The 25,556-nt window shown below is 34.9% G+C and overlaps 1 protein-coding gene across 15 annotated transcripts in view; it reads left to right on the top strand.

The window, feature by feature from the left end:
* Nucleotides 1-5,344, top strand: part of ZNF644 (zinc finger protein 644) — a 116,493-nt gene extending 111,149 nt beyond the window's left edge. For 10 of the 15 annotated variants that reach the window (XM_081224083.1, XM_081224082.1, XM_081224091.1 and 7 more), the window contains 2 exons: nucleotides 2,526-2,628; nucleotides 3,376-5,343. In XM_081224083.1, coding sequence (XP_081080209.1) covers nucleotides 2,526-2,628; nucleotides 3,376-3,568 — 296 coding nt within the window. In that variant the 3' untranslated portion in view covers nucleotides 3,569-5,343. Of the gene's footprint in view, nucleotides 1-2,525; nucleotides 2,629-3,375 lie in introns of all 15 variants that reach the window. The other 5 variants (XM_081224084.1, XM_081224088.1, XM_081224085.1 and 2 more) reach the window with 1 other exon arrangement.
* The last annotated feature ends 20,212 nt before the right edge of the window (nucleotides 5,345-25,556 follow it).

The raw sequence follows: 25,556 nt of genomic DNA on the forward strand, positions 1-25,556 counted from the left end.
TGGATACTGGAGATTCTCAATCATATGCTGACAGAGTTGTCCTACTTTCCAAAGTCATAATACCTTCAAATACTAATTACTACAAAAACTATGGTATTCTCACTTAAAATTTAGTTCTGATCATTCATAAAAACAGCCATAAACTTCAGAGTTTCTAGAGTTCATATAGCATCAAAAGTCAGAAAAAAATTTTTTCCCTCTATTAAAGTCAAAAACATTTCTGTAACCTCTGAGTAAACATTTCCAGTTCCATTTTTTTAAAGTATCACAGCATCTAAATGTAACTTAAATGCTTTGTAACTGATAAAACATTCTTTTGCGTACTTCCCCATCACCCTCTGTCCTTCTCCCTCAATTTGCTTTACACACCTACCATTAGCATTCTGTGAACAAATATTTAAGGGATTGATAAAATGTATTTTATTTGTATTCTACAGTAATTTATTTACATTTTAAAAGGAAATTTGAATACAGTGTGGCAATTTTGACAACCAGCAAGCTCATCAAAGTAAGATTCTATCTGTAATCTCATGATATACCAAATGCTTGCTCTGTTCCATGTAACAGAGACAGGGATTGTGTGTAGTTTACCTTATAGATAGGGAAAGAGTAGCTGCCATCTAGTAGCACTTAGCCCTTTGAGTTCCTTAAACTCTTTACTTCTAGTGTATGAATTTCTTTAAAATTCACCTGAATTCAAATTGCTCACCAAAGCAACTAGGAAAAAGAAAGTGCTGACTACAGAGTATGTGTTACCTCATTCTTCTTACCGGTTATGAAGAACCTAGTTTCTACATAGAAGCTAGACTGGCCAGTGAAGAATTTAAGTGTGACTGCTAGCAACATATTCATTTAAACAAATGATACAGAAGTGTTCTACAGGAACTATAGTGTATATTACATAGGGGTAGAACAGATTTCTGTTCATATGCTGTTTAAATGTCAAAGGTTAAATTGCTAGGTTTTTCTTTATTTTTCACTCCAGAAGTATTTGTTGAGTTCCTACTATGTGCCAGACTCTTGAATGAGCTAACTAATGAGAACCTTGTAAGATTTTTCTGTTCAGATTTTGGTTGTTTAACTTTGAAGTAGCCATTCTTTAAAACTTAACTTGACTTCCTATATAGTTCTTTACTTATTAGATTCTTCTTCTGAGGATAAACAGAGAAAGACTGTAAGACCTAGATTTTACTTTTAAAGAGGCAGGTGACAGGAAGTGAAAAACAGTGGCTTGAATGAGATTTAGGCTTCTCATGGTTTTTAATTTTCTATATGACATTTCTGTTAGCATTGCCACTTGACTACTGTAAGAAACTGTTTATTGGTTTTATAATAGTAGCATCTATTCTTTTGGAGCCCAGACTTCGAACAATTCATTTCACACAATCATTGAATAGCTAGTTCCTATTCTCTCTTACCTAGAATTTTTCCAGGGGATTTCATGTGACAGGTTAACAGAAGAAAAGCCATTTGGACAACTCTTCTGTTACATTTGTTTCCCTCCCCCTTGGATCCCTAGAGATAAATTCTTACCATCTCTTCCTGCTAATTGACCAGCAGCACCCTGGAATACTATCATCCCTTTGTCTAAAGGAATGGCGTAGTTTTATTCAAAGAATAAAATGTTATGTCCTGTCTATTCCTACCTATAAAAAATACCTTTTTTCTTTATTAAATTAGATTTTTTTGTAATAAATGATTGAAGGAAAAGTCAAGTAACAGAAAAATTTCAAGAACAGTTAGCACTAGAATTTTGATCCACTTTAACATAAAAATCTTTTTTTCCCCTTTTTAATCACATTTTTAAAATAAGCTATAGGAGAAAATATAAAAAGAAAAAAACGTAACAAATAGCATTTAACTTCTGGTCCATTTATGAACTTATGTGAGGTAATCTGGATCTGTATTTGTTTTCTAGCAAAATAAAACATGTGCTTGTCTATGCAACACAGATTGAGTTTAAAAATGAAAGTTGAGCATTGTTTGCCCTTCCAGATGTAGGGCTAGCGTATAATTTTAAGAACTATTTATTATTATAAAATTCAAAGTGAATTGGTATATAAAATTGATTTTTCATTGAACTTTTTACTGTTTTCAAAGCATGTGAGATCTGATTAATGGAGAAGTAATCAAATGCAAACTTAATGATCTCACATAAAAGGTTATAGTTTTTCTGGAAATAAGATTTAACCAGATGTTAATGTATATATATGATCATAAGAGAAAAGATTACATTGCTGTAATAATTGACCAATTTAGTCATTTCAAGTTATTTTAGTTACATTTTCTCAGTTCTAGTTTGATATGGTAAAGCATTATTTGAAAAAGGAGTACAGGAAGAGTGTATGCTGATAATATTACTGCTGTTAGAGAACCAGCTGCAAGTTAGTGCATGCTTTAGGGAATACAAATGAATACAGACTTTTTCTAACTTGATTTAGATGGTCTGACCTCCCTAGAAGTATAGTATGTATACATACTTCGAATATATGAGAAATGTTAAGTCTTTTTCTTCCCTTTTTTAGCTTTAGATTGTAAGCAAAAGAAATCAAGGTCAAGATCCGGAAGCAAGAAGAAAATGCTAACATTACCTCATGGTGCTGACGAGGTTTACATTCTCCGATGCAGGTATATGCCTATATTGCCAAATCTGCTCAGTTTCTTCAGATTTTGCTTTGAGACATATTAGCTCTTTTATTTGGGATTTTTAGTTTGTGGCAAAAGGTGCATTCTCAAAAATCAAGTTACAAATGAACTTTTGGAGACAGACTTAAAATCTTATATGGCTCATAATATGCTATACTTCAACAACTAATGAATCAAGGTTTTTACATTAGCTAAGATACTGTGATTTGTAAAAGTGTCTTTTGTTTTTGTTGTGTTTTATTTGTGTGCTTTGTTTGGTTTAATTTGATATTTTTTAAATTGTCTTGAGTTCCTGCTTATTGGGAATATATTTTCTCTCCACTCATACTTCTAAGTGTAGCTATACAAACTCATTCACACCTTCCATACTCATCTTCATGCAGTTTAAGGAATTCTGAATTGGAGAGTGGTCTTTTGAAAAGAATAGTGCATTTTGGAATTACGAGTTGTGTTAAATATATTAAGATGTGTAGATGTTAAGACCTTTTAATTAATTTTAACCTAATAGTAATGTTCCCATCTCTACAAATATTAGTGGAGTTATTATGAATTGGCAGTTTTGATATTGTATTAAATCATTTTGACTTTATAGGTGTTTAGAAACTATTGTCAAGTACTATCTCCAATACAGAGTAAAGTTTGCTCCTGTGTTTATGGATTTTATGGGAATTGGTTTTACATAAAGGGAATTGGTCATGTTAAGAGAACTGTTATCAACTTCTTCTCTAGGTTTTGTGGCCTAGTCTTTCGTGGACCATTGTCTGTTCAGGAAGACTGGATTAAGCACTTACAACGACACATTGTAAACGCTAATCTTCCACGGACTGGAGCTGGCATGGTGGAAGTCACGTCACTACTCAAAAAGCCTGCCTCCATTACAGAAACTTCATTTTCTCTACTAATGGCAGAAGCAGCTTCATAGAACAAGAAAACCTTTTAAATAGCAAATTTGAATTGGATGTAAATTTGAAATTCTTTGTCTTTTTTTTAAAGCCACATTAAATTATCCGTTTATAAATACTAAAGCAGGCAAATGGGGAAAAGTGAATGACAGTGACATCAGAGCAAATTGAGTGCTTCAAACAGTAAGTAGTCTCTATATTTTGTATAGGATGGGAGATGTGTTTCTGAGGTTTACTACGTTTTGTCAGTTAACTGTGTTCACTCAATGATAGATCAGTACACGTAAGCAGTCATTAATAAACTGTTGCACATGGATACTTAAACACAGACTTATTGGAAAATTATGTTTTCTGCAGTGTTACCAGAATCAAGGTTCTGTTTATTCCCCACAAGACTTGCATTGAAAATTAAGATATTATATTTTGTTTGTATATATTTAGTGTTTTGTATAATACCAGGAACCGCTAACTAAATTTACTCAACTTAGGGCATTAAATATCATGTACTTCATAGTTTGAGACTGTTCACTCAAATAGGGCAGAGTACTATTCTATCTAGATGTGTAAGTGTTTTTTTAAAATCACATGGAACGGTTTTTTTTATACTAAAAAGTGGAGGGAGATTTGTTTAAACAAGTATTTCTAAAAGAAATATGTACATAGTCCTGGAAATTATTCATGGTAAGGAAATATTCTTTACTCCAGTTGCATTTCTCAGACAATAAAGTGGTGCATCCATGCTACCTCCTACTTTGTCAACAAAGATGCTATTTACCCTTTACATTTTTGTATCATAATAGATTTTAAAAATCTAATGTTCTTTATTGCAAGACATCCTTTTGTTAACAGATTTGTTTCTTTTTAATGTTTTACCTAAAATTTGACATGCTTACAGGACAGGTTTGCCTCTTACTTTATTTAACATTGTAGAAATGTAATTAATAAACAACGCTCACTACACAGTTTAGAATAGGCTTTCTCATTTATATTCTCCTCCAAATTTGATCAGTTAGCAAAACTTAATACACCAATTGAAATATTTCTACATATGATGAGAATGTTTACAATTTAAATTTTAGAACTTGTTTTGGATGTGATTATATGTACGAAAATCGTGTAACACTATGCTCATGCTAAGAACCGACATAATGGAATTACTGAAATAAATGTGCTGTGAGGAATGGAAAATATGGTGCAGATGTCTTGGTCATGATAAATTGTGATTCTCCTTTTAAACTCTTTCCAAAAGCAAATTAATTCTTTTAATCTGAAATTAAATTCCATTACAAACAACAGTTTTTGTATGCGAGCACCATTTCATTTTATTTCATGTAGTATGGCTAATACTATAGTTGAAACAAGGATATGCATTGATACTTTTCTTCGTATGTAAATAAAGTTAAGAGCAGTTAAAATAAGGAGTATTTTGGTAGAGTATATACATACCTCACTGCCAGTGAAATTGCTTTCCTATGGTATATCTCCTTACCAGAAAAATCTCTAAATAAAAAAAGACTTAAAGAAAATTATAATGTCTATAGTGTGAAACATTTCTTATTTTTATCACTGGTGGAAATGGTCCACTTGAAGTTGTGTTTCATTTGATTTATGTTGTTTATACTTAGAAGGTTACTTTATTCACATACTTTATATGTAAAATTAGGAAATTGAACGAAATAGATCATTCCCAAGCAATGGTCTCCTGATCCCTGGGTTACTAGATAAGGGAAAAGTACTTGTAAGTTATTCTCATTTTTCCAAAGGCCTCATAGAAACTGCTTCTCTATAATGGTGAGTCTAACTAAAACATCAAATTTCTTAACTTTTGATTGAAAATATACCAAGTCTGTGTATAATAGTATTCTCTTACTGAATAAGTTTCATTGATATGAATATATTCTATATTTAAATAGAATATATTTTTTTCATTGGAAGTCATACTGCTACATAGCAAGTAGAGTTCAGAAATTAAGGGAAAAAAAAGATTCCTGGTGGGAAGACTAGCAATCACTAGAGCCCTTTTCAACTCTAGTATTTATGGTTCTTTGATTTAATTAAGCCAGCTATCAAGATGTAGGAATATAAGTAGGTAGTTTGACCACAGATTTCATAAGCAAACCTAGATTACATTTTTTATGTTAAACTATTTCTAAAACAATATTTCTCCTTCTGGATATAAAAAGAATTAAATCATCAAAATACAATAATTCAGAATGGAAACAGTAAGCTAGAGGGATTCCTGAAAAGTAAATTAAACAAAGAACATTTTTGATAGTAAAGATATTTGGGTTACAAAATTTTAAAAATTTCTTAGGGAGCAAAGTTTGTCTTTTATTTGACAACTAGAAAGTTAATGATATATTTTCATTTGGCTTCCACTGGAAGAAAATTATAAAATATTGTCTTAAGTTACATGATAGAGTTTCATGTTAAAACATGCACTAATTCAGTATTCAGTATTGCTGAATTTTCTTTTATAATTCCTTTATTATTGCCTAGATGTTTGAGCCTCTTTTGTATTTGAGCTTCTTTTTCTTTTTTAAAAAATCTTGTTAAAAGCATTGATTTATTTAATAGCATCAAGACAAAAAAAGTTAACTTCTTCAAAAGTAGTATTTTCCACTATGCTTCTTTAGAATATATTAGAACCATGGCATAGCTAATATCTCTATTTTAGATTTCACATGCTTAGTTATGGGTTAGAGGGAATGATAGTTTTTCAGTAGTAATTTAATTAGACAGAGTTTTTTTAAGGACATACACATAACCTCTCAGGGACTATACAGTTAAAACATACTGGTCCAAAATATAGCTCTGATTTTTTTTCTTCACTAAGAAATTGTAATATATGCTCATTTTAGAAATATTAAGAAAATGAAAAAGTAAAAAATGGGGAAAATCACCTGTGGTATTATGACTCAAACACATTTACTTTTTTCTTTTTTTTCTTTTTGTATATGATCTTTATTACGTTCTGGTAGTTTTTGTCAATTCCTATTTTGGATACATTTGTCATGATGGAGTACTGAATACAGTTTATCTGCATCATTATATATGACTGTGTATGACCTTCATTCTGAAACACATTTACTTTTAACAGCTTGTTATGTTTCTCTTATTGTTTCAATATAGTTATGAATATAATATAATTTATCCCAGTATCCCATTTTCCCAAGTTTATTTGAAATTTAAGTGCTGCATTGTATAGACTAACCTTTGAATACTCAATCTTGAGCATTTTCCACCAACAACAACCAGTTCTCTGATGCTCCAGACACCAGTTGGATGTCCAACAGTTCAAGTCAATTCTGACATTAACTACCTGGAGTTAACGTCAGACTCCATAGGTTAAAGGGCTCAGTCCCACAAGACTGCCCACACTTGAGATGCCACTCACAAGTATCAGGTCACCCATACTTGTGATCAACTGGTTATAAATCAAAGGTTGCCACAACCCACTCTTCAGGTTCAATAATTTGCTAGAACGGCTCAGAGAACTCAGAAAAATACTTGACTTTAACAGTTTATTATAAAGAACATAACTCAGGAACAGTGAAATAGAAGAGATGCATAGGGCAAGATATGCTGGGAAGGAGGTGGCATGGAGCTTCCATGCTTTCTCTGGGTGCGCCACCCACCCAGCACCTTAATGTGTTCACCAACCCAGAAGCCCATCCCTTAGGGGGTTATTATGGAGGTTTCACTATGTAGGCATAATTAATTAAGTAATTGGCCATTGGTGATTAACTCAATCTCTAGCTCCTTTCCTTTCCCTGGAGGTTTTGGCAGGGTAGCGAGACAAAAAACTCCAACCCTCTAATCATGCCTTGGTCTTTCTGGTGACCCACTCCCATTCTGAAGCTATCTGGGGGCCCCCAGCCACCAGTCATGTCATTAGCATATGAAAGACACTCTCATCACTCTGGAGATTGCAAGCGTTTTAGGAGATGTATGCCAGGAACCAGGGACAAGGAGCAAATATTTATTTTCTATTATATCACACTAGATGTAAAGCCTCTATGTGACTAAAACTAGTCAGCATCAATGATATTTCAAACCATGGACTATAATTAAGCATTCACCCCTGGTATGGAAGGTAGCTATCCAATTTATTGCAAAAATGGGAACTTGTTTTCTTATTCTGAGGGCCAGTCAAGTTCAGTCATTGATCTTTAGTCAATAGCTCGTAACTTTAATTTCTCGATTCTTCAGCCTACATTATAGACATAGGTACAACCTTTATTTTTCTTGATTACTTTGATTACAAATAATTGAATAATACTTTTAATTGCTTAGGTGTAACCAACAGTAACAAGTAAAACTTACAGAATTGATACCTCATTCTTACATTAAGTCAGAGGTCAAGGTGAACAAAGAGTGGGATATAATCTAATTAATTACTAGGGTTTTTCCTTGTTATTAACGTTTTGGACAAGAAAAAATACATGGACTTCCTCCACAGTAAAAATTTGTCGTATTTCTATTCTAGTCTTGTTTTTCTATTTTATAGACTTTTCCTTTTTAAAAAAAACACAAGATCATGCTTTGTAGAAATTAACCCTTTATTCTCTTAGCTGTAGATCCACAAGCATTTTCATACCACTACATATTATTCTTAAATATACTTTAAATTTTTGCATAATGTTCCATTGTACCACATAGTATTTACACCTCCATTGTTGATCATTTTATGTTGTCTCTAGGATTTTGGTATTATAAAGAATGCTTTTGACGAACATTCTTGCAGTACATTGTACACATCCAAAATTATTTTGTTAGGATGAATTTCTAGTAGTAGAATTGGTAGATTAAAGAGTTGGATATCGCTCACACATTTGAGGCTTTATATATGAATTTCCAAATTGTTATACAGGGAGGCCATTATAACTTTGTGCTCCTACCTGCAGCTTATAAGAATGGCTTACAATTCCTTTCGTCCTTGCCAGTGTATTTTTAAAACTTTGCTTGGTTAGTAGGTAAAAAGTGGTATCTTGTTCATCTTTAAGTGACAAATGAAAACAAAGTAAGTGAATTTTTTATCACAAAGGCATTAACTTTCTGATTTAAAATAATAAAAATACATATGAACATGTTTTACTAGATGATGTGTCTAAAATAACTTCAACTTTGATTTTGTAATTCGCCAGTGGTATAATAGAGAGTATAAGTGCCTTTATACTTTGTAGTCTTTCAAGAGATCTTTGACTATTATTTATTCCAAAAGTTTGTTTGTATATCAATATGCATTCTTCTGTGAGTTCCATAGCACTTCTCAGATACTCAGAATGGGCCGTGACGCCTCTTCCTCCCCAAAAAGTAAAGAATAGCCACTTTAAAAGTATTATGTGTTGCCATATCAACTGTCAAATGGTTTATATTTTTTATTATAATTCTAGGCAAATTCCCAAAAATCTTCTGGCACAGGTTTTTTGTTTTTATACGGTAGGGAGAAGAGATAGTGTGAATTATTTTGCTTCTTCTGAACAAATTGGTAAAAAAGATGATTATTTGTTTTGTTAAAGATATAAACCTAGAGAGTGTGTTCTTTCTTAAGCTATTAAGGTCAGCCTCTGGAATTTTATTTTTCTATTGATGAGTTTGGCACATTTCAGCAAATACTTTAAGTAAGGAGCTTTTCGATAATGTTTAGTCCCATTTACAACTTAAAACTTCAAAAAAAAATTTAAACTTCGTTTATAAAGTCAATATATTGTTTCTATTTTGAGAATCTCAGTACCCTGATTTAAGACCTTCTGAAGTATATAAATATCTCTTATAAATACAATAGATTAAACTCTTAATAAATGTGTAGAACCTTAAAGTCTCATGAATATTTCAATGCCTCATATAACTTAGTAACATTTTTACTTAAAAATCACAAGTCAAAGTTGATTACTCAACTACACATTTTAAGTTGAATTTGGAAAGCTGAACTGTTAGTCTAAAAGGCCAAATTTTCTTAAATAATATAAATACCCCAAATTTTTAAAGCCTGCACAGATTGCTTCTTGCCAGATTATTTTTTGAGGTGAAGTTCATAAACATGTTACCATTTAAAGAAATATTGTAATTACTACAAGAACAGAATGTAGAACATTGCCAGCACCCCCAGAAACCTCCATGTTCTCCGCCCCAGTGAAATTCTCTCCCTCCCATTACCATTATTCTGACTTTTCTAATAATCGTTTGTTGGCTGTTTTTAAGTTTGACTTCCTAGGAATGCATATAGTTCAGTTTTTGTATTTTACAGAAATGGAATTATACAAGTATTCTTTCGTGACTTGCCCCCTTTGGTTAACGTTATCTTTTCATTTCATCTCTATTTTTCCCATAGCTGTAGTTTATTTATTTTCACTGTTGTATATTATTGCATATCTATATATAACACCATTTAATTATTCACATTTATTGTTGATAAACATTTGGGTTGTCGTCATTTGGTTGTTTTTTGGCTTTTAAGAGCTGTGAAGCTATGAACATTCTTGTCTGTCTTTTAAACATCTGCAAGTTTCTCTAGGGTACATGCCAAGGAGTAGAATTTTTTGTCATAGGATATATGCCTCTTAGACAAGGACAGACTGTTTTCCAAGATGATTGTACACATTTGTACTCCCACATGGAGTTCATAAGAGTTTTTGTTCCTACCTTCACTAATACTGTTGTCAGACTTAAATTTGTGCCATTTGGTGAGTGTTAATGATATTTCATTGTGAATTTAATTTACATTCCCCTGATTTCTATCAGATTGATTATCCTTTTTTATGTTTGCTTATTGGCCACTTAGATTTCCTCTTTTGAGAAATGCCTTGACAAATTGCCCATTTTTTTATATTGGAGTGTCTGTCTTGTTTCTTATTGACATTTAGGAATTACTCTAATTCTTAGGTTATATGTGTTATAGATATCTTCTACTTTGCACTCTATTTTTCCACTTGCGGTTATAGTGACTGTCGATGAACAGTTCTTAATGTAATCAGGTACATCCTTTTGAATTTCTCAAATGTTCTTGTTTGTCCAAAGATGCCTATATTCACTTAATTCTTGAAGGATACTTTCATCGGGTATGGAATTCTATCTAAATTGGCAGTTATTTTCCCCCTGCATATTGAAGTGTTTATCCAGTGTTTTCTGCCTCATTCTTGCAAGTTCAGCTGTTGCTCATTTTAAAATAAGCTGTCCTATATTTTCTGGCTGCTTTCAAGATATTTGTCTTTATCTTTAGTTTTCTAAAGTTTTGCTATAAAATGTCTTGATGGGAATGTCTTTTGTTATTGTCAAGTTTGGGAACTCTGCTGGGCATCTGGAAATTTTCTAGACCTTGTCTGTAAACTATTTTTTCTGCCTCATTTCTCTCTCCCTGGTTCTTTTGGGACTCCAATTAATGTGTGTTAAATTCTTCTCACTGCATCCTCTGGGTTTTTTACCTTCTCTTCCGTTTTCTATCTTTGTCTTTTGGTGTTACGTTCTAGATAGTTTCTTTTGCCCTATCTTCTAGTTTACTAATTTTCTCAGTTACTGTTAAATCTCATCCACTGAGATCTTAATTCTGGTTATGATATTTTTCAGATCTAGAATTTCTGTTGGTTCTTTCCAGATATGTTTTTTATTGTTTCTAGTATCTTACTTGGCTATTATTGCTTTGAATATCATCTACATAGTTACTTTTATATTCTGCCTCTGATAATTCCAGAATCTAAAGTAATTGTGGATCTGAGTTTATTGATAGTTGCTTTTTCTGTTTCTTGTTCATGGTGTCTTGTTTTCTTATGTGCCTATATGTTTAACAATATGCTGAACATTGTATTTGGAAACTGTGTTGAAGTCTAGTATAGTGTTGTCCCCTATAGGATTTCTGTTTACTTCTGTCAGGTGCCTAGGGGTACTACCAGTTTCGAACACCTTAATCCAAGTTCAAGGTTTGCGTTTTCCTGGACTATCCCGATGACCCAAAGTCAGATTGTAAGAACTGTGTCATGGAAAGGTTTGCATACCTCTGGTTTCACCTTCTACCCTGTGAATGTAGTTTTCTTTTCCTAGCCCAAGGCCATCAAATGTGTGACTTAGTTTCAGAACGTGTTTCTTCCATATAGGATGTGTCCTCAGGGCAAAAATATAAGGTTTCATTATTGGGTGGCCCTCCTGAGTTTCTTGTCTTCTCTTAGTTTGACTTGGTAATTCTCTACCATCTCGTTACTTCTTTAATGCTTATATGATGTTTTTGTTTTTATTAATCCAACTTTTTTAGTTTACCCCAGTGAGAGAGAATTTATCCAGATTATTTAATTTGGTCTACTGTTATCAGAATCAGAATATAAATAAATTTCTGAGAGCAGGGACTTTGTATATTTTGTTCACTTCTGTTTTCTTAGAAGAGTTCTGGTATAATGCATCAAGTCAATATTCACTGAATGATTTAAGTGAATAAGCTATTATTTTAAAGGAAATCTAAATTTCTTATGGGGTACATTCCCCTTTTTTTCTTCTTAAAAATAAAATTTGGCTATTCTTAAGCATTTTTCTCTTCCAGGTGTATTTTATTTTATTTTATTTTTTGCAGTATGCAGGCCTCTCACTGTTGTGGCCTCTCCCGTTGCGGAGCACAGGCTCTGGACGCACAGGCTCAGCAGCCATGGCTCACAGGCCCAGCCGCTCCACGGCATGTGGTATCTTCCTGGACCAGGGCATGAACCCGTGTCCCCTGCATCAGCAGGCGGACTCTCAACCACTGAGCCACCAGGGAAGCCCTTCCAGGTGTATTTTAGAACTAGTTCATCAAATTTCATTTGAACCCTGAGATTTTACCTAGAACTGCACTGAATTTATTTTTTTAATTAATTTTTATTGGAATATAGTTGATTTACAAAGTTGTGTTTCTGCTATACAGCAAAGTGAATCAGTTACACATATACATATATCTACTCTTTTAGATTCTATTCTCATGTAGGTCATTACAGAGTATTGAGTAGAGTTCCCTGTGCTATACAGTAGGTTCTTATTAGTAATCTATTTTATATATAGTAGTGTGTGTATGTTAATCTCAATCTCCCAATTTACCCCTCCCCATTTGGGGAGGAAAGCAGTTTGTGAAGAATGGGAAAATATGAGTCTTTCTTTTTAGGAACATGGTATGTTTTTCCATTTATCATTATTTTTTGTGTCTTATAGCATTTCTTTATAAAGAATTGGACATTACAATTTTTATTTCTATATATTTGTTTTTGTTGCTTTTGTAAATAAATTTTCCCCAAAATTTCTTATTGAAATTGCTGATGTAAAGGGAAACTATTGATTCTCTGTATGGTACTCTTATTCTTCTCTTCTCACATTGCTCAACTGTGTTATATATATCTAATATATTTTCAATCAGTTCTCTTTGAAATTTCTAAGTAGCCAGTTATAACATCTGCACATTGTGGCATTTATTTCTTACTTTCAATTATTTATGCATAGTCTTTTCTTGTGTTTTTACATTGTCAAGGATCTCCAGTACAATGTTGAACATCGGTGGTGATAGCTGGCATTCCTCTCTTGCTCCTGATTGTAATTGGGATACTTCATTTCATCATTAAATATAATTTTGGGGCTTCCTTGGTGGCGCAGTGGTTGAGAGTCCTCCTGCCGATGTAGGGGATGCGGGTTCGAGCCCTGGTCTTGGAAGATCCCACGTGCCGCGGAGCAACTAGCCCCGTGAGCCACAATTACTGAGCCTGCACATCTGGAGCCTGTGCTCTGCAAGAGAGGCCGTGATGGTGAGAGGCCCGTGCACCACGATGGGGAGTGGCCCCCACTTGCCGCAACTAGAGAAAGCCCTCGCACAGAAACGAAGAGCCAACACAGCCATAAATAAATAAATAAAATTAAAAAAAATATATATATATATATATATAATTTTGCTGGAAGTTTCTTGTAGACACAATTTATCGAGTTAAAAATAGTTTGTTTCGGGCTTCCCTGGTGGCGCAGTGGTTGAGAGTCCGCCTGCCGATGCAGGGGACACGGGTTTGTGCCCCGGTCCGGGAGGATACCACATGCCGCGGAGTGGCTGGGCCCGTGAGCCATGGCCGCTGAGCCTGTGCATCCAGAGCCTGTGCTCCACACGGGAGAGGCCACAACAGTGAGAGCCCTGCATACCGCAAAAAAAAAAAAAAAATTATTGGATAAGAGTTTTTATGTGTTTGCGTTTGTTTTTGTTTTGTTCTTCAGTCACGCCACACGGCCTGCGGGATCTTAGTTCCCCAACCAGGGATTGAAACCAGGCCACAGCAGTGAAAGCGCTGAGTCCTAGCCACTGGACCGCCAGGGAATTCCTATGTTTGTCTTTTTTTATTTTTAATAGAAAGTGGACTCTCGATCTTAGCAAAATGTTTCTTCTGCCTCTGTTGAGATTGTCATGTCATTTTTTCTTCTTTAATATATTGATGTTAATAAAATTTATTAATAGGCTTTTAAACATTGGACTACCCTTACATTTCTCCTTAGTCATGATATGTTGCTTAATACTAGGAACTTGATTTGCTTCTATGTCATTGAAGGATTTTTTCATGTATATCTGTTAGTGTACTATTAGTATACTTTCTGCTATATTTGTTTGGATTTGGTATCCAAGTTATATTAACCTCATACAATGAGTTCGGAAGTTTAAATTTGCCTATGCTTTGAAAGAGTTTTCACAGACAATATTGCTTTCTTAAGGATTTGATATTACTGATTCATAAACTCATATGAGCTGTTAACTTTGGAGAGAAAGATCTTGTTGACTACTTTTACTATTTTGTTTATAATCATAGGTTGTTAGTTTTTTTTCCCTCCCTTTGAGCCAATTTTAGTTACATTTTCTTAGAGGAGTATACATTTCTTATAAATATTCTAAAAATTTGAGATAATTTGTACATAGTATATTTCTTACAAGTTATTTAATCTCCATATCTGTCATTGTTTACTCACATAACTAATGCTTATTTATTTATTTTTTGGCCCTGCTGTGAAGCTTGCGGTATCTTGGTTCCCCGACTAGGGGTTGAACTCATGGCAGTGAAAGGATTGAGTCCTAACCACTGGACCACCAGGGAATTCCCAATATTTACTTCTACTTTATCTTTTTTCTTTAACTAAACTTACTGAAGGTTTTACCTATATATCTATATGTGTGTGTGTGTGTGTGTATATATATATATATATAGAGAGAGAGAGAGAGAGAGAGAGAGAGAGGGCTATTATTGTTGTTTATTTATTACCTTACACTTAAACTTTGATTTTCTTTTTAACCAGTTTCTCATGTATTTAAAAATAGTGTGTAATCTTTGGGTTTTGGGATACAGAATTTTTTATATATATATCTTTATCATGATTTAGCTTCTTTAGGGTGGATATTACAACTCCTACATCTGTCTTCTATGTCTCTTACTTTTTTTTTTTTTTACATTTTTCATCCCCTTGTCTTTTGCACTGTGCCCTGGGAGAATTCCTTACTTCCTTCTTCCAACACACTAATTGACTCTAAAGCTGTGTTCATTCTGCTAATCAGCCTATCCGTTGAGTTGGTTGGAGGTTTGGTATGTTGGTGTGTTTATTTTATTTATTTATTTTTTGTGGTACGCGGGCCTCTCACTGTTGTGGCCTCTCCCGTTGCGGAGCACAGGCTCCGGACATGCAGGCTCAGCGGCCATGGCTCACGGGCCCAGCCGCTCTGCGGCATGTGAGATCTTCCCAGACCGGGGCACGAACCCATGTCCCCTGCATCGGCAGGCAGAATCTCAACCACTGTGCCACCAGGGAAGCCCCCAGGTGTGTTTATTTTTATACTCATTTTTTCTTTCTAATTAATTTTTTTAAGTATAAAAATAATTAATTGTTCTTCTTAAGGTCTTGTTTTTCTCATGGATGTGATATCCTCTTGGCCTTCTGAGGATATTAATTGTATATGTTTTTAAGACTCCTTTTGCCCTATTAATTGTTTTCTCAGAAATTAGTTCTGTCTGCTGAGTTTGATGCCCTTTCATGGTGTTGGTTCCCTCAAATATTTGGCAATTCTTGCTTGTTTGCTCACTTACATTTCAGATTTCTTGTTAGCCTTTCTGCAAATGTTCTATAAATTTGGCCTGTTTCTGGTGGTTGTAGGGAAATAGTGCAACCAGTATCAAGTGTTTTAGAAGTGTAGACTTTGTTTCATTTTCATGCCTCTGCCATGGCTGAACTATTATAAAAGCAACCCAACATCTGGAATCCTTCCCACCTTTTGTAACTGCCTTCCCATGCATAGTTTGGCCTCAGTTTTCCTCCTTCCATTTACCCTCTTTTTTTTTTCAGGAATTATGCATAATTTATGATGAATCAAAATATAATTTCTTCTTTCCCAACACTGTTATAGACTTAATTTTTTTCATTATGTCAGTTTTTAGGGAATAGAGGATGCTGCAATGCATATTCAATCCAAACTTCAGAAGTTAATCTATAAGTTATTGTCAGTATATAACTTTCCTAATTCCCCTAGATCTCTTCCCCAGTAATTTCTTAGTCACTGGTAAACTTTTCAGTATAAAACACAGTCTGTAGGAGGGAGTTTTACATAAAAGGCTCTTTTTGATTGATAAAATAGTTCGTGCAAATTGGAATGGAATGTTACTTCCCTAAACCATTATGACATCACGTTATAAGACATGGTACTTCTGCTTCAGAAAAGTGTTCTTTTTAGCTACCTCAAATCTTTCTCTTTTCTTCTGCATATAACTTATAAGTCAGTTCTTTTAGAATAGCACAACAGTGCTTTCTATTCACTGCAGTCACTAGATATATATTTCATGAAGATGCATAGAAATAGATAAGGAATGAAAGTATTTTATTTTTTTAGAAGTTAATTTAAAACATAGATGATTAAAATGAGTAAATTTTTTATCCTCTGATTTACATTTTGTATTCTGCTTTTTAATTTTTTATTTGGTTACTATTAGAAGGTGACATTTATTGTTACTCCTTTCTCTTTGCTCAAAGTGACCAAGCTGCTAATTTAAAATGTCTGTTGGGGCCATTTCAGAATGGAAACATGTACCAAAGGTGAAAAATATTATGTGAACATGTTTTTTTCAAGACCTCTGCTATTATTTCATATAGTATATTACAAGCCCTTTTAGAGGTCCATAGATCATGAGACCACTTCTCACCCAGAAGGCCAATCAAATGGTTCTAAATGGTAATACTGGCACAACAGTAAGTTTTGTTTTGTTCTCATGACCCATTTTCTGGGTGGTCTACTGGATTAAAAACACAAACAAAATGCAGTATGTATTGGTTTGGCCAAAAAGTTTGTTCGGGTTTTCTGTACGAACTTATGGAAAAACCCAGACAAACTTTTTGGCCAACCCAATACTATAGAAGTGAACAGATACAGTCAGGGCTCACTTTACCTAAGATCTTCCAGTAAATTTCTTATTTTATCTAACTCTCCAGAGGAGAGAAAGGTCTGATCCGCTTTGTTCTTCATTGCTACTTCCAGACTTTTCTCCCTCTCTCCTCTAAAAATCCCCAGCTGTGAAGCGCGTGCTGTCAGACTGTACTACTCACTCCTTCTCCTTGTTGCAGTTACCAATCCCCCAGTATGCCACAGCCTGGAAGATTTTTAGCTGCAGGTCAGTTTTTGCACTCTCATGTCCTAAAACTCTCGCACTCTCATATCCTAAAACTTGAATGTCCATGAGAAGTGACATTAGAGCAAATTGCTGAAGATGGTGAGGGAGGTAGGGAAAGTGTACTGGGCTGTGGGAGGAATAAGTGCAAAGACTAAATGAGAGCATGCTTGGTGTGCTGAAGGTACACAGGAAGGCCACCATGGCTGGAGAAAAGCAAGTGGGGAGTAGAGGTGATGTTAGAGAAATAATGGAGATCTGGGTCATATAGGGCCCCTCTATGCCATGGTTAGGCATGTAAGATCATAACAAATTTATCCTTTCCTATTTCAGTCTCTCACTTGCATGATCGTGCCCTAAACTTTGTATCCATAACTGCAGCCCTATTTTCTTCTCAGTTTGAATATTCCTACTCTCTGAATTACCACTTCTTGTCCTTCCAATTTTATTCTCTTATACTCTGACTCTTTAATTCTTCAGCCTCACCAGGGCCTAAAATCTATTGATTTTACCACCTTTTTATTTGACTCTCAGTCTCTCCATCTACTCTCCCCTTTGTTACCCCTTACTGCTTACCCATATTTTATTCATCAGTCCTTTATCAAGATCACTCTCTTGTAATCACTCATCCCTGTTCCACTCTCTCTCCCTTTGTATACTCTCTTGGCGAAATCCCAACCCTAGTTAAACCAACTTTCCACACTTATGTTTTTTTCTCCAATCTTTAAAAAAAAAAACCCTCTTTTGGCCCCCACTGTCCTCTCCAGCTACTGCCCATTTCTACTCCTCCTTTTAAAGCAAAACTCCCTGTCAGAGCCAGATATAATAATCATACATTTATAATAATAGGTAACATTTATCACGTACTTGCTATGTGCCAGGCACTGTTCCAAATATTTTACATATAATAATCTTATTTTATTGCCATAACAAAATAGAAAATGAAGTAGAAAATATAATCTTTTACAATGAGAAAAAAGCATGAAGAGCTAACTTTCCCAACAACTGGCAAATACTGAAGCTGGAATTCAATTCCAGGCAGTCTGGCATCAGAGCCTGTGCTCCTAACTATTAAGACCAAACCAAAGTGTATTCTAAATTTCACATGAGCAGCACACTCCCGTTTCCAAGAGTGACTTCAACCTACCCCAACCCTCATTGCTCTCGAGTGGTGGTGGCAACAGGTTCTGGCTGCTGGGCCATGGAATTACAAGGTGGAGTTTTTCATGTAACCTGAAGTTTAAAATTAATTGTTTCTAGGCTGAGGACTCTTTCTCTCTTGTAATCTTGAGGCTTTAACCCTATTTTTGGTTTCTTTTTGCTTTTCATTTCTCTCTTACCTTGCACCTAAATTCATTGGTAAGGGGCTCAAGGCTGCCTCTCTCTGGTAAAAGTTCATAGTATGCCAAACAGGAACCAGAGTCGGGTCCAGGGAAAAGGAGTTGTAGAAAAGACTTTCTGATCCTGATTTCTTCGTCTGAATTGCCCTCTCTGCAGGACTTTGTACTCAGATAATTGCCTGTAATCCACTATTTATTTGTCACTTCTTATGTCATCTTTGGGGAGGGAAGAATTTAGTTAAACATTTAATATGAATATTGTAAATAACTACTGATTTAGAAAATTTTAAATAGTAAATCCTCAGGATCAATTAAGTTCTTAAGAGCGAGGAAACATGAGAAACACTCTGGCTGACTAACCTCATTCTCATTGGCAGACATGGCAGAGGTCATGTGCCCCTTCCTAAACAGTTACTGTCAAGGGGAAGGGATTCTTATGATTGGCTTTTCCCTTTCCTGGGTGAAACAGGTTGTGGAGTCAACCACAATCCTCAGGGAGGAAAATCCAACCATTTCCCAAGTGATGACTTTTCACTGTAGAAGCTTTATTTCTTAGAAAACATAAAGTTGAATAATTTTGCCAAACTGGCCTAAACTTGCTGAATGAACTCCATTGGTCCTTTAGGAATAATATATGAAACTTTTATCTCTTTAGTTCTAAAGAAAATATATAACTTGATAGAGATTTGACTTAGCAGTTTTAAATCCTATATGCTTTGGGGTGAGTTGATCTCTTTTACTAGACATCTGTCTTAGGGCTTTGGCCTAATCACTTTTAGTAAATAAAGTATTTTGGCCCAGGCTTTAACTGTGATGACTCCAGTTGTATCTGTGCTGGATGTTGCCACTTCCTAGTACAAGAAAGGGCTTTTTATATGCGTTAAATGTAAATAGTAATCCTTATAGCAGGTTCTTCAGGTTGATGCCAATACTGTGAAAGAGGACCGAATCATATTTATGCGAAGAAATACTCTAGAGAGATTATGTATTGGGTAGAGTTCATAGAGAAAATGATAAGAGGTTTGACAAGGCTGAACAGGTCAAAGAGCCTAATTTCTGAAAGTGAAGATCAGCGAGCACTAGGTAGTATAAGGAAGGAGACTTTGTTTACAGCAGTTTCAGACCCAACCCAGTGGATAGGCTTGAAGAGCCAACCAGAAAAAAACAAACAAAAAACACAAACTTTGCTTCCTTATGGACTAGAGCTAAGCGAACGGGAGGTATTCTGGGGAAAAAATGGTTAAAACTGATGCAAGAAGGAAGAGGACTCTTTCTCCATATTGCCACTGATTTTCACACAATTCTCTGATACTATAACACTATCAGAAACACCCAAATGACAAATACAACTTCAGCTGACTTTTTCTTTCACTGAATAAATACAGTTTTCCCCTGCCATAAGGAAGAACAATACTGTTCAGACAGAGGACCTTTTTCCATAGTTTGAATAAAAGAAAATGGATGGTATTTCCCACTGTGGTCAGTTGATGATGGTGAAATGATGATGATGATGATGACAATGACAATGATGAAAGGCATATTTGAAGTCTGAGTGTTTGTGAGGGGAAGGAAGTTGGAAGTAGTGGAAAAAATACTAAACCAAGTATTATTATAACTTGATTTTTAGACCTGGGTTGTTCCCTACTTTAGCCAAACACAAGACCCTGAATTCCTATTGTTTTTAGTCACTAGAGTGGACTATGTGATCTCTTGTCCTTCTACCTCTAAAATTCTGTAATTATTACAGATAGTACCCATGTAACACTAATAAAATAGCCTGAACAGTATCAAGAGTATGAAAAATAGCATATAGAGTAAGGTGTCCTTTTAATTAGTTTTATGCTTACCTATAATTGGTTTATGTAACAGTGGTTTTTTCCTGGAACCTCTGTACCTCAGAAAGGGTTGCAGAGTTCATTTTGGCAAAGATAAAAGGCAGAACTGATAACATATCATATCGCCACATGGAGGCTAGCAATTAAACATAAAGCCAGACAGAAATCACAAGGAGAGCCATAAATAAAAGAGAGTCTTAATGTGATTTAAATACCGTGACTGAGTTGCATTCAGTGTCAGCCTGGTCACCAAGTCCAATGCAACATCATCCTCTATAGAGATGTATTCTAGCAAAAGACTTCTGCATCCACCATCTGGCCCCTGACTCAGTGAGCACATCTCACTAAATGACACATAACCCAGTGGGATGCACCAAATTTGCTTAAACATGAGCACATCCTCTTCTCATAACAAAGGCTGAATATGACCCTAATTTTGTATTCTGTAAACTATGTTGTGGAAATTATTATAACAAGTCTTCTGGATAGGCCTATAAACATTTACTGATTTTGTTTCCTTTGTCAAAGCCACAATTTCAAAAAATATTATAAATTTCAGCTTAAATTGAGAAGCCAATTAGATGTGCTTTTAAAATTCATTCTCTATGTGGTAAAATATCAAGTAGAAAAGAACCAAACTGTTTGTGACTAGGTAATCTGATCCTCCAAATACAAGAGTTTGAGCAGCAAGTTCCAAAAGTTAAGAGTTTCAATTCTCTGTCATAAGCTCCTGGGAATTGCGCCAAATGAGCACCACTCAAGAAAATTTGCTCTAAGATTTGGACTTTTTATTTTATATCTTCAACCATAATTTCAGGCATGTTCCAGAATAAAGGCAACCACATTGTTTCTTCAGTCTCTGAGATAGTTTACTGGACTTCTTTTATTCTATATTACTTTGGAAATACTTTACATTTCAGGAGGAACAGTATGATTTGCCTACAGAAAGTACTTTTCCTTTAAGTACATCTTTGGCATTCCTCAGACTGCTAAATATTTTGTTGACTGTTGGAGGGAAGGAGACTATAATGTAGTCTCTTCTACTATTTAAAAAGCATCCCAAATCTACAGACCCCTAGTTAATACTCAAGACTTTTTGATGGTCTGCAGTGCCCTGTCTGATAAAGATAAATGGTAGAGCAAGAGAATTACAGGGAAATTGGAACTAAAACTAAAATAACTGAAACTAAAAGTAACCATTTTTCTTCACAAAGTTATATAAAACTATGAGAAAACCTTTTTTAAGAACTGAGCTTCAATTAATAGAAGTAAAAGGAAATAGAAACAGCATTCTTTAAACACAGCAAATTCAAAGAAGAAGGAAAAGCATCTTATAAATGAGAAGCAAAAAGTTCAAAATATGAGAAAAGAAATATTAATGCCAAGTTCATGTAAACTGTTAATTAGAAACTACAGTGGAAATCGAGCATGTGACTAATAAGAAATAATATAAAATCCTGGGGAAAGCCTACTTAAGCTAGACTTCTTCAGGGCTATAGCACTGATAGTATGTTTCATCTTTCACAAATTGACCTGAATTATTGTTTAGCCACTATCCTGAAGGGCAGGGAGTGAATGAAGACTACAGAAGAGCATCATAATGCTGACATTTCAAATATCTAGTCACTTGGACTTCCTAGCCTGTAAACACTGAAATTAGGGGAAAAAAAAAAACTTAATTCATAAGCTCATTTAAAAGAGCAGTAGGCTGGTTAATAGCAGTTTTAACAATTTTAAAGAATAAAACCTATTCAGACAGTCTAACACTAGGCCCTAAGCTTCTGTCTTGAACGTAAACCACACCTAAATATTAAGGGCCATTATATGGAAGATGGTGACCAGCTGTTCTCTTTCTCCCCTGAGTTCCAAACAATAAGAAATGGGCATCAGCTTCAGTGTGAAGGAATTGGGGAAAGAATGAGAAAGAATATTATTAATTGAAGTGGGTTACTGAGGGAATCTTATTCTGTGGAAGTCTTTTAAAAAGTTACTACTATCACCCAGGACATTTATTGTCTGTGACATAGGGTAGCCCTGAAGTAAGAGATGTGATGAATTACACAATAATTAGAAAGTCTCTGAGCTGGGGAATAATCAGCACAAACGCCAAATAACGTAAGATAGAAGCATGAAAATATATAGCCACAAAAATGAGAGATAGAGACATATATAGATCAACATAAGGACAGCATTTAGCTAGTTAAACTCTCTGGAAACATTCTAACTTTTTGGATAGTAAAGGAGTTCATGTTTTTAGCTTTGTCAGTTAACACAATTTTGAATTGAGTCAAATTCTCATTGGCATCTATGATCTGTATACAGTTTCTGGAACAGCCTTCTTCTGGAGAAAGTTTTCAAACAAACATTTGGCATCAATGGAATATTTTTCACCAAACTGTCAGTGTTTTTCCTAGTGCAGCCTTTGACTTCTAGAAGATTCAGGCTGTCTTAGAGACTCTGAGAATCCTAGGGCATTAGACCAATGCCAGGTGAATTACACTGAAGGCTTGGATCCTGGGGAAATAGAATCCTGAGAACTAGGATGCCCTGACTGAGATTTTTTTTTTTTAATAAAAGGATCATTCAGTTTTATTAAACAACTTATCTAACAGTTTCTTGGGCCTCCCTCCCCCATTCACAATGTCCTGGTTTACTCCAAATACACATGTGGGAAATCTATGTGTATTATATTCATATAGATTTCAGAAACCTATACATCTTATTAAAAAACATGTGAATTTAAGATCAGTACCATTGTTAACAAAGTTTACTTTCTGAGCATAAGAGAAAACAACATCTCCCTAATAAGAGACAAGGAAAAAACGTAACAGATACGAAGTTGTGTGTATTTGCTTTCAACCAAGATGCATTAAACGGAGTTAGTATACCTTATAGTTGAAGTAAGTTTTACAATGGGGATTTTAACAGAAGCTCATAGAAACACTGTGAGAAAACTGGCTGATGATAAATGGAATCGATATAAAAATAGTATGTATGATCATAAAATCTGGCCCTGAGATTGAACTGTTTCTGCTGATATAGATACAGGAAGATATTTGTGGCATTTTAGATTAGAATTTTTAGACTCCATTCAGACAGCTCGTTAAAAACCATGTTCCCTCTTGTACCTGTAGAATCACAGATTCAACAAAAGCAAGAATAACGTGTTTAGGCAGTTATAGTCCTATGCAGTGGTGTGCTAGTAAATGTTTACCATCTGGTTTTCCACACAAGGAGTGTGTGTGTTGCCAGGGGCGGCAGGAGTACACAGGTGTCTGATTTGTAGCATTTTGCCAGTTTCTCTGGTGTAAATGCACCCACATGGCCAATTGCCAGCTGCCAAATTGATACCACTGTAGGCAGAGTTGGGAAGAGATGTACACAATTGCTCCATCACACCCGTGGTCCTATGTCAGGTGCACATAAAGTGCCAAAGTTCAGAGCATCAGTCTGACTGTCATTTAATAACAGCCACCATTGTCATTATCAAGCAGAACTTCTCCCTTCCACCTTGTGACAAGTGCTCTAAAAGCAGACCTAACACATGGCTTCTCCTCCATCTGAGAGCTGTGACTTAAATCCTAAAGACTTTATTATTTAACAGAAGATTTCCCCCATGATACTGCTCTTTGTAGTAATATTACCCAGTTCCTTATATGTTCTGGTTGCTATAAGCAGAAAATGAAATGTTTACAGGTCAACAGAACTGATTCTTAGAGCAATAAGCACAACCTTCAGAATAGAAAAATAGTTTGGAGGCATGTTTTATTTTGGATTTTAGTATTTTGGGTATTAAAAAGACTGATAACACACAAGATACACTGCTTACCATTCAGTAAAAGCCTGGCAGGAAACAAACATTTCACAACAGTTCCAGAATGTCTCCATTTGATTATTTTTTGAAACAGTAGAACTATATTACGTTAACATATCAGTTCATGGCCCACCTCCTGTCTTTATGCCCAGACCTGTGCATATCTTTGTAACTCCAGGATACATGTATCTCACATCTTCAGTCTCTCTGTAAAAGACTTTCTGTAAAACAAAAGGGCATTAACTTCCCCAATGCCAAAATGCCCAAATGGCTTGGGTTCCTGCCCATAAAACATATCTTGGGTGAGGACTGAAAAATCTAGTTGCTTTCACATTTACTTCTGAATTCCTGTTCTCTGTATATAAAAGAGGAAACCATTTGGCAACCTGCCAGTAGCATCCCCTGAATCTTAGGAGGGGGAAGCAGATGGATTCTTAGGACATAGTCATTCCAATCATGATATGGTTAATATTCATTCTAAATTAGTGGTAATGTTCATAATAACACATTGCCATTTACAGGGAACTTTTCACATGTATGTACTTCCCACTACATAATACTGAATAACATTGGTAATATAAAATGTCATTGTCCAGTTTCAGAGCCTCTGCCAGTAATTAATATGTATTTATTCAATAAGTAGGTGATTGGTGCTTTCTGTAGTGAGGCATTATGGAGTCTGTCAAGATGAATTAAGATTAATCCATTATTATTTGACTCAAGATGGACAGGAGTTAGAAATGCTCACACATATTTAGACTATGAAATTCGTAGTTCCTCTCATTTTATCACTGGGAGAGAATTTAAGCTCAAATAAGTCATTACCATGGTCCTAATAAAATTTTTTCTTTTTAGGTTTGTTTGGTTGATTGGTTGTTTTTCCTTTTTGGCTGGTTGTTTTAGTGTATATAATAACAATGCTAGTTGATGAACACATCTCTAAGTCAATAAATTTTATATACCACATGTCTAAGGTCATACTCAAGATTTATCTTCACTGAATTTTTCCCTGACAGTAACAGTTAATGACAATGTGACCCAATCATCTTAATTGCTGTGAATTAGCACAGCTATTCTGCATTGCTGTTGGCTAATGAATTAGATTCATTGGCTGGTTCTGACTAGCTGACATCACATGTCACTGACAAGGTGACAGTGTAGAAGAGGACAGGAAGGAGGAGGAAAGCAAACTTCAGTCAACACACTAAGACACCCTAATGCAACATCCCAGTCTCTGCCCAAGGAAAATGGGCCGAATGAAAAAACATACAGAGCGCCTCCTGGTCATTTGCCATAACATTATATTTTTTTTCTCCTCTGATTAGAAAGGAAGTCATGAATGATGTTATTCTGAAGCTTCACAGTAAAGCTTTCTGTAAATCTTTTAGTGAGACCTCCAG

This window comes from Mesoplodon bidens, assembly GCF_964165515.1.
Source record: "Mesoplodon bidens genome assembly, chromosome: 2".
NCBI classification, from domain to species: Eukaryota; Metazoa; Chordata; class Mammalia; order Artiodactyla; family Ziphiidae; genus Mesoplodon; species Mesoplodon bidens.